General features: G+C 45.8%; 1 protein-coding gene across 9 annotated transcripts in view; it reads left to right on the plus strand.

Annotated features, from left to right (window-relative positions):
• Positions 1-10,149, plus strand: part of RASAL2 (RAS protein activator like 2) — a 362,955-nt gene that overhangs the window by 342,329 nt on the left and 10,477 nt on the right. For 6 of the 9 annotated variants that reach the window (XM_043567728.1, XM_043567731.1, XM_043567734.1 and 3 more), the window contains 4 exons: positions 1,119-1,253; positions 2,973-3,175; positions 4,860-4,947; positions 7,866-7,896. In XM_043567728.1, the coding sequence (XP_043423663.1) occupies positions 1,119-1,253; positions 2,973-3,175; positions 4,860-4,947; positions 7,866-7,896 (457 nt within the window). The remainder of the gene's footprint in view (positions 1-1,118; positions 1,254-2,972; positions 3,176-4,859; positions 4,948-7,865; positions 7,897-10,149) is intronic. The other 3 variants (XM_043567732.1, XM_043567733.1, XM_043567730.1) reach the window with 1 other exon arrangement.

The raw sequence follows: 10,149 nt of genomic DNA on the forward strand, positions 1-10,149 counted from the left end.
ATGCTCCATAATCCCATAACTGAAGGGAATTTTCTCTCCCATACAGAGCTGGCTCACATACGGTGCTTTGTTCCCTCTCTCTCTCTCTCTCTCTCTCTCTCTCTCTCTCTCTCCCCCTTCCTGCCTCCCTTGTTCTCTTTCTCTCTCAAGCATACTGGAGAAAAAGAATTCGTTTTATATTTCTAGCATTGTAGAGAAAGTACTAATGTTAAGTAAGCTAATATAAATTGTAATATCCAATGCTAGTTTTCTAAACATCAATATGATAATATCCAAGCTCTGTAGCACTCTGTAGTTTGCAAAGAACTTTCACACACATTATATGACTCAATCCCTACAACTCCCTATGAGATACTAGGATGGGTGGTGATGGTGATGGTGGTAATATCTAATCGGTGAGATTAAGAAAAGAGTATTGAAGAGATTAAGGGACTGTTTAAATGGCAGAGTAACTACTTAAGACCAGAATTCCTATCACTCTAGTATATCAGTATTGGAAAAGGGCACTTTATCTGGCTATCCTAACTGGATTGAAATATCCCTTAAACGAATCCAACATCTGTTGTTTTGATCCTATATTCTTCAAGAAACTGTCTGGTCTAAAATATACACTTCTGAGTGGTGTTAACTCATTAAGAAGTCCACACTCTGTAAAAATGACCAACATCACTTGTTTTTTCTCTTTCTCTAAATGATTAATGTGAAAATTAAGGATTTGGCATTCTGATACATAAACGGGTACCTTGTGAATTTGTTCGTCTCAGGGTTAAACAGCCATTTCCTCAGCTGAGCAGCCAACCATTGAGTCATGCCTTTTCTCTCATTCTGTCATCATTGCAATTTCATTGGTAATTGAACCACTGGAGTAATGAACAATTTTAAGGCTGTGGCTCTCTTTTCTTGGATGTGATGCATAGGAATTTCTATTCAGACTAGTGTATTCTTCTATAAGGAGATATTCTCATTCTTCACCTCCAGCCCTGTCATTAATAAAATATTACTTAGAACTGAGAGCATTTATTAGATCACTGTTACGACCTCCAAGAAGAACTCCCTTTGTTAAACCTAACTAGTGGACGAGCTGTTTGGGGAGATGCTAATAAGTGTTTCTGATGTAGGTTCAGTCACCTGTGGACTCTGCCACAATGTCCCCAGTAGAGAGGACAGCAGCCTGGGTTCTGAACAATGGACAATATGAAGAGGATGTGGAAGAAACTGAGCAAAATCAAGATGAATCCAAGCATGCTGAGAAGGTAGAACTCGCCCATCTTTACTAACTTGCTGGCCCCACAGTGAGAGCCCATCCGAGGGGTCGTCTAGCCACGAACTTGAGCTCTTCACCCCCAACAGTGTCAAGTCCATATCTTATGTTATCCATCATAATCCGTATCTGTATGACAGTTCAGTAGTGTCTATGTGTGAAAATCTGCAGCAAATGTCCAGCAGCCTGGGGTGGGAGATTTCATTTTCCTTTTATGTAGGTTAACTTAATTTGCAAAACATTCTACTGTTCATTTCTTATCATTGTAGGTGAATATTTAGTGTTTCTATAAACCTGTTGCTAGTCTTCAACCAAGGCCAAAATTACCCTTGGACCAGACTTCCTTTCCATGTCTTGTTAATGATTTTGTCTTTTTTTTTTTCTTCTTCTTCTTTTTGCTTTTTCTGGATAAAGAACTTCCAGTTTTATATTGATTTTTAAGCAGACATTATCTATTATTTCTGTTTTGTTTTGAGGAAAAGTTGACACGGGAAGAAGGGGTCAAGAACCTTGACACCATGTGTGGCATTCTCTCATTTCATTAACAACCACACAACTAGTTACTTATCAGCATGATGTTAAAATCCGAAAATCACACCCAGAATCCTAAAATATGCTTATTGATGCAGTCTCCCTTTTCATACTGTCATTAAAACTGTCATCTTTGACCTCTGGATTAACAAATACAGTTTAGGATCGTGAGGTTGGGTAAGCAGAAGCTAACTGCTTGATCATCCATTAACTTGATATTATGTGAAAATAGATTGCATCTTACACAGCACTGTAGGGATTTATCATGAATTGAAGTCGACCATATACGAGACATCCTATGCGTCTCACTTCACCTAGAGATGTGCCGTTCCAGTATACTCAGACCCCAGCCACTGCAATATCAGTATAGAAAGGGGCCATGTAACCAATTGAATGATAGTTTGTAATATAAAGCTTTAGTTTACATAAATTTATATAAAGCTTTAGTGAGAAAACAGACAAACGAGTTCCAGGAAGCAGTACCAAATTGAGCAGATGAACCACATCGTGAAAATGGGCCAAGATTCAGTATTCGTCAGCCCTGGAGAGTGTGTAGGCCTTTGGCTTAGTGCTTGTGACCTGAATATTTTATACTCCGACAGTCAACAGTCGGGGAGAGAGCGGCAACAGCTTACTTTGCTATTTCAGATTCTGTTTATTGATTCAGTAGCATAACATTGTAGAAATGTTGCCTGTTCTCTGAAGGGCTGATTCTGGTAGAGTGAAGACATGACGGTCTGCTGAGCCAGGCTATGTCGGAGATCCTAGGGTGCAGGTGGTGATCCAGAAACCGCTCCTCTGGTAGACCCCGCCGGCTTTTGGCTTATTTTAAGTGATTCGTCAGGCTTCTATGTACTGGTTCTTTTTTTTTTTTTTTTTTTTTTTTTTTTCTCCTGCCCCCATTTGTTACAGATTGGACGTGGCTTGTAGCAACCGGTAGTTTAATGTGGAAAGAGATACATAAATGTGTAGATCTGAGGTGCCAAGTGAAGATGCAAAACGTGACGCTAGGGGAAGGGAGGACAGAGCGCCTTTCCCAGTTGCGCCTTTTGATCATTTGAAAGAGTACTCGCGGCCCGGGGAGTGGCAGCCCAGACAGCATCCGGCTACGTTGCTTCCTAAAACCTGTGTTAACTGCAGTCTTTCCCTCCGTGTGTCTGGCGCCTCTTCCCTGCGCCAGTACGAGCAGGAAATCACGAAGCTGAAGGAGCGCCTGCGAGTGTCCAGCCGGCGGCTGGAGGAGTATGAGCGCCGCTTGCTGGTGCAGGAGCAGCAGATGCAGAAGCTGCTGCTGGAGTACAAGGCGCGGCTGGAGGACAGCGAGGAGCGCCTGCGCAGGCAGCAGGAGGAGAAGGACAGCCAGATGAAAAGCATCATCAGCAGGTCGGGCGGTCGCCGGGCGGAGGGTGTGGGCCGCTTGGGGGCACAAACGGCCGGGACGCTGACCCAAAGAGTCCTGGAGCAGTGGCAGCGAAAGCCACTTGCGCTCCACCCCCCCCCCCCAACCCCGTGCCCCGCGGTGCTTGGGACAAATGTGACCAATGACTGTGTTTGCCAAGCGTGAGGCCTTAGTACACGTCCTTTGAAGACAGAGGTAGTCTGCCTCTCTTTTGTCGTAACAATTAGGAAAGAAAAAATGGAAATGGAGCGACTCAGTGTGCAAGAGTGACTTAGTTTTTCCCGAGTCCAGAGACATGGAAGGGGGTGTCGCTGGATATCTTTGGGGCCAGAGAACTAAGAGACGGTGCCAAGGATGTCCAGGGACATGGAGGGGAGGGGTCGGTTGTACCCAACACGAAGCACCTACCGCGGGCCAGGCACTCTTCTTTTTTTTTGTTTGTTTGTCTTACATTTTTAATATTTTTAATGTCTGTTTATTTTTAAGAGAGAGAGAGACCACAGTCAGGGGAGGGACAGAGAGAGAGAGAAAGAGGCACAGAATCCAAAGCAGGCTCCAGGCTCTGAGCTGTCAGCACAGAGCCAGACGCGGGGCTCGAACCCACAAACCATGAGATCATGACTTGAGCCAAAGTCAGACACTTAACCGACTGAGCCACCCGGCTGTCCCTTTTTTTTTTTTTTAAATGTCTATTTATCTTGAGAGAGACAGAGAGAGACAGAGCACAAGCAGGGAGGAGGCAGAGAGAGAGAGGGCGACCAGAATCTCAAGCAGGCTCCAGGCTCTGAGCTGTCAGAACAGAGCCCGATGTGGGGCTCGAACCCACGAACCACGAGATCATGACCTGAGACAAAGTCAGATGCTTAACCAACTGGGCCACCCATGCGCCCCCAGGCACTCTTCTTAAGCACTTTATAAATAATAATTGGCTTAATCAGTTAATAAAAATGCATTGAATGCCAGCCTCTGAGGCAGATATTATTTTCATTTTACACATAAAGGAACAGGCACCAAATCCGTTAAGGCACTTGCCCAAGGTCATTTAGCAGGGCAACCAGGATTTGAAGCCAGGCAGTCAGGCTCCAGAGCCCACGCTCCTAATCACTGTGCTTCAGTACTGCCCAGTGCTGCGGAGAGGTCAATCAAATCAAAGACAGAAACGGTTTGTTGTTTCACAAGCCTGGAGGGAATTATCAGTCTTGGAACAGTTTCATGGAGTTGAGCGTCAGTGGGTTAAGGTGTGAGTGGCGTTCGAGAGAGAAAGTCGGCCTACTGAGCATCGCACACTCTTTGAGAAACTCTGCGGAGCAGGGGAGAGAAGGGACAGCTGTTACAGGGGAACTTGAGATTAAGAGACGGTTGTTAGCTTTTTGTTGGTTGGTTTGAAAGTTTGCGATGAAATAATCTGTGCTGGGGGAAGGATCCGGCAGAGGAGAGGGAAGAAATGATGATACTGTTCCAGAGGAGGTGAAAATTCACGGATCTGGTCACAGGGAGAGAAGTCAGCCTTGAATGTCTTCTTCCAAGGCGGGAGAGAAGAAAGCAAGCGTGATTACGGGCCTCTTACTGGGAAGGAGTGGAATCTGGACTCCGCTGAGTGTGGGTTTCTTGCGCCCTATGTTAGCTGGCTTCTCTCTGACGTCCGTGTCTCCTCGGTGCACATTCTAGGCTCATGGCTGTGGAAGAGGAACTGAAGAAGGACCACGCTGAGATGCAAGCCGTTATTGATGCAAAGCAAAAAATAATTGATGCACAGGTAAGCAGACCTTGAATCTAGTGTAAAGGACTTGTTTGTAGTAACTGTTGAATTTCCTGACTTCTGACCTTTTGGAAATGCCAAGGCACGTACTGGAAAATGGGTCATTGCAAAGTGCTCCACATTACCTTTTAAAGATTAAGAGTTCCTAAGTATGACTTTTCCTTTCTTTTACTGGTGACAAGTGTGTCGACCCAGCAAAGTATTAGCGTGCTTAGTGCAGTTGCTTGACAGCTCTCAACCTAGTGCATGATGGGGTCTACTCCTTTCCTTGTGGAAAGGAGGGCATTCTCCGAGGGGGTAACTGTGAAAAGCACACTGCATGTGTCTGGCTTGTGACCTCCACTGACCATTGCTTGGCTGTGATGTTCACGGTCTTGTTAGTCACGTCCACTGTGCCATCGACCTCTAGCCCCACGTCCCAGTGGAACTGTAGGGGAAGGACAGGGTCGTGGAAGGTACCTTTCCTTGCTGCTCTTTCAGTTCAGGGTTTGGCAGCGATGCTTGGGATTTGCTTGGCTGCCCTTCTTTGTTGGCGCTGTGCTTAGAGAGCCTCTTAGTCCTGATGAAATCAGAACCTGGGCCTCCGCTCACTGTGACGTACACCTGTGACTCTAATGGCCTGATGACTGCCAAGAGCACCTCACAGGGGCACACCAGTGATCAGAGCAAAATCCAAGAGGCAGGAAACACTGATGATTTCATTTCATTTCATCAATGCACAATATGGTTGTATTTCTTAGAGCCAAACGGATAGCAAAAGACAGGTGCGGTTCTGATAGCGGATGGTCTAACCACAGAGGGTATCGCCTTCCTGAAGACGGCCAACCCACACGGGTTTGCATTTTTCACCCTTAATGACCTCATCCTATCCCTAAGCTATGAAATAAAAATGGGAGCAAGGACTTCACGTTCTATTCCCTTCTCTGCGTATCAGCCAGGGGGCGTCTATGTGAGAGCCCCAGGGATTCTTAAGCATGCACGTAACACCGTCTGTCTAGTTTCCTAACAGGATTCATGTGGCATGGGGTTTATTTTTCAAAGGAGTTGGGAGTGGGGCTGAAAGCAGAGCCCTGAAAGGAGACTTCCTGGACCCCATGCTCCACACGCAGCTTGGAGGCCAATGTGAGCCTTGCTACACTTGTCAGCCGATTTCTTGGGATAGTTTGGACTCCGTAGTTTCTGGATATTTGGACTTCATAAGAATCAGAAGAAAGGTCTGCTGTAATTATCTGGCTTGGTCCTTTTTTTTTTTTTTTTTTTAACCTCTCTAGGTGTCCCCAAGGTGGGCGAGGGAAGGGTAGTAGAGACAAGGCCATTTTGCCATGCATACTATACAAATTCATCCCTGAGCCTTCAGAGAAACAGCCTGGATACAGAAGGCCGTTTAGTCAGGCAAACTACTGTTAATAAGTTTTCAGTTTTGGATTTTCAGTGTGACAAAATAATCCAGGAAGAGTTCTATTAATAACCACACCAGGAGAGATTTTGGTTCTGATGAGATAAAACAGATCATTTGCATAATTCCAGCTGGTCTAAAACTGTGTCAGTCTTTAGCAGAGGAAGCTTGGGTCTGTCACGACCATGGCTCCATACACAAAGATTGCTGCCCACTCCTGTCCCCTATATTGACATCGAGGACAAGACGATGGGGTGTGAAGCAAGAGCCCTAGGCATGGACGGTGACAACAAGGAAGGGAATAGGATCTCTCAGGCCTCGAAAGCTCTGGACAGTAAGGACCTTCTCGAAGTTAGCCAGGAGGGCGTCACTGTTCAGCAATGGGGGAAATGTGATCCTTGGGGCATCAGTCAGTGTCGGCTTGTGGACTGGCTAACCCAGACATTTGGGGGCCATACCTGAAGACAGTGGTTTTCAAATGCTTTCATTCCGTGGCCTATTTTGGTCGAACCAAAGGGACCTTCCGTAGATCAGTTCCCAACCGCTCATGTTGACCACCATCAACAAGGACCATTCTCAGCTCAGGGATTAAATCACCCTGAGGGTGGCTAAAATAGCAAATTACTTTTTCGAACATAGGCATTACCGTACAATAAGCTTTCTACCAGAGGCCCACCGTGGATCCCTGAAGGATACTTGGAGAACCCACTAGACCACATTTTGAAAACCAGTGTATCACGTATAGCACAAGTCATAAACACTGAAGCTAATTTTTTTTTTTAAAGTATAACCTCCAGTTCCAGTTGTTGTCTTACTGACACATTAAATTCTGATTATAGCAGAAGACTTTGAACCTCTTTTGGCATCCTTTATATTGAAAGACCTTTTATATCAGATCCTTTCCTTAATCTTACGTGTTTGATGGGGCAGAGCAGCCTTTCTGGCTGCATTGAATGGAATGCACACACGTTTGGGGTGAAAGCTTCCCAGTGAGGTAGCCCATACTTTTATGTCCCTGGCATCTTGCTTGGTGCCACTGGCAGTGGAAAATATTTCTGAACTGAATACGGTTGCCTTCCTTCTATTAGAGCTGATCCCAGCATTTCCCAAAGCGCTAAAGGCCTGGTGCCCAGTGAACTGGTTTTCATCTGTCCACAGTCCTGCGCCCCCAGAGGCAAGGCTTGTCCCTGAATTCGGTCTCTCCGTCCCCTAGAGTTTATGCTGTGAGGCCTGACCTGGCTCAGCCACTTCCTAACGGGCACCGTGAGAGGATGTGCGTTCCTCTGGTGAGGGCAGAATCACCTGTCTTGGACCCTGTGGCACGGCCGTGGGGATCCTGGTGATGGAACTGAGGGGACCATTTCTCAAACGTCACACTAGGGACTGTGCCACTTTCACCCCCACCCCAGGATCTCTCCACGTGGCTCAGATGGAGAACAGAGAAGGGCTTCCCCTCTGAGAAGCGAGCAGCTGCCTAGTTACTGTTGCAAAGTGATATCTCCGCTGTGTTAAATTACAGGTCATAAATGGAGATGAGATTATTCAAACAGGCAAGTAAACCCGGTCCGTGCTCTAGCCGAGCAGTCCCAGCCCTGGCCCAGCACCCTGGCCTCCTACGCATTCCAGCTCCTGCACTCCCCGCACTGGAAATCCTTCCCGTCAGGCGTGGACTAGACTGCTTTGCCTTTCAAGCCAGGCGGAATCGAAACGTCAGAGCATCTTTGCCAACTGCGCTTGACTTTCAAAAGTCCCTATTTGATTATTTTTCTTTTACTTTTTGTTTTATTTTGAGAAGTTGGCAGTGGGGGGAACGACAAAAGGGAATTTGTCCACTTGGAAACTTTCAGCTTTTCAGCAGGGGGTTATCTGGCTTCAGCTGTTACTCTTGTAGGAAATAAATAATTGCAACCCTTCTTAGCCTTCTTTTTGACCCTTTAAGGATCAAATAACTTTTTACGAATTAAAAAGACATATATTTGGGGGTAAACCTGAAGAATCCTACGTTCCTTAGTATTCGGGCCTTATAATTTATCTTAATACTGAAATTTCTTTTTTAATCATTTTAAGATACTCTTGACCAGTATTTTGTTCAGAGATGATTCTTAACCATCAGAGGGAAATGTCATATTTGATCCCCACTCTTTACTTCCTGGTAACCCCTGGCCAGTCCTTACCTACTGGCTTTTTTTTTTTTTTTTTTTTTTTAAGTAGGCTCCACACCGAGCATGGAGCCCAACATGGGGCTTGAACTCACAACCCTGAGTTCACCACCTGAGCTGAGATCAAGCCAGACACTCAACCAACTGAGCCACCCAGGTGCCCCCTCTGGCTTGTTAAAGATCTGTACTTGTTATCCCAGAAACTCCATGGACTATGGTTTGTTTTTTTAATTACTATTTTTTAAGCCTCACAGATCTTTCTTTCTTTGAGTTTGGCCCACCCTGAAAATGAGTTACCCGCCCAAAATAAAAAGAATCTTACACTAGATGAATGCTGACCTAATAATGCTGATTTTATGTGTCTTACCACCTGAGATCTCCATCAGGGAAAAGGAGGACATTTTTTTTTTAAATGATAATAACAAGGTTTTCATTTTTTCATGCTTTTGAAACCATTTAGCCCAGCTGCCCCCCCCCCCCAAAGCAGGAGATGAAAGGGGAACATAACTTGATGCCGTTGTCCCTTCCCCCAGGTGGACATTCGGCACCCCCGCTGGCCCTGGTAGCTGCTGCGGGAGCACAGGGAGCAGTGTCCCACCCTCAGCCCTCCCGTCTTCCCTGATCCTCCCTGCACCTTGCAGCGAAGGCCTTACCGCACTTCCCCTTCCCCGGGGTAGATTCGGACACTGCCGGGATAGGAAAGCTCCTTTTGGCTTTGGGGGGTCGTTCCTCACACGTTTTTTCTTTTTAATTTCATGGACGTAGGTAAAGATCGCCCTTCTCAGCCTTAACCCCTTTTCTGGAAAATGACAACTTCATGTTGGAAAGGTTCTGGGCTCATTTACCCACCTGCTGAAACTAAGATTAGGGTTTCTCTCCTAATCTTTGGGAGACTGATAATATTTTGATGGGGTGATTTTTTTTTCTTTAAACATAGATGAGCCTGCTTTCCTTTAGATTGCCATATTTTGGGGGTGTTTTGGCCATTCCCCCCCCCCTTTTTTTTTATATAAGTGTATATAGTCAACAATCTTTGGTTCCAAAATATTGGTTCTAAGGCATTTTTCCCCCAGAGACTCGAAAGTAAAATGAAAGCAGTCTCCTTATTGGGAAGCTTTCCTGGAGTAACTCTGAGCTGGAATGAGTCTAGGAGCTTGTGTTCTCTGTTTGTTTCCATGTGTTATGTTTCCGGCATTCCCTCCGGCCACATCTCCCTTCCCATATTCAAACGACCCCTCAGTCTGAGCTTCTGGCTGCTTTTTCTCCTCTTGCTGTTGCGTCCTCACTTTGTTGGTGACTATAAACTGCCACCATGTATCGTTTTAATTTTGAGCACAACGTGAATTCTTTCCAAATGTGACTGGTGTGCCCTCTTTGGGGGCCGAGCTCCGTAGAGCACACAGCACTTCTCCTCTGTGAAATGAAACCTCTGGTGCTTCTTTCTTTGCCACCTAATTTCCTTGTTTTAATTTTGGCCCAAAGCACTGAATACCTTAAGGCAGCTTGACACCCTGTTGCACCGTCTGCAGTAACACATGGTGTCGTTTTCACATCGTCCCGGTGTCCCGAGGGATTATTAATAACCAGTCCTGCTGTGCTGAAAGGAAAAAACGAGAGAAAATGAACACAGACCCATTGGGCTCA

The sequence above is a fragment of the Prionailurus bengalensis genome, chromosome E4 (genome assembly GCF_016509475.1).
Source record: "Prionailurus bengalensis isolate Pbe53 chromosome E4, Fcat_Pben_1.1_paternal_pri, whole genome shotgun sequence".
Classification (NCBI taxonomy): domain Eukaryota; kingdom Metazoa; phylum Chordata; class Mammalia; order Carnivora; family Felidae; genus Prionailurus; species Prionailurus bengalensis.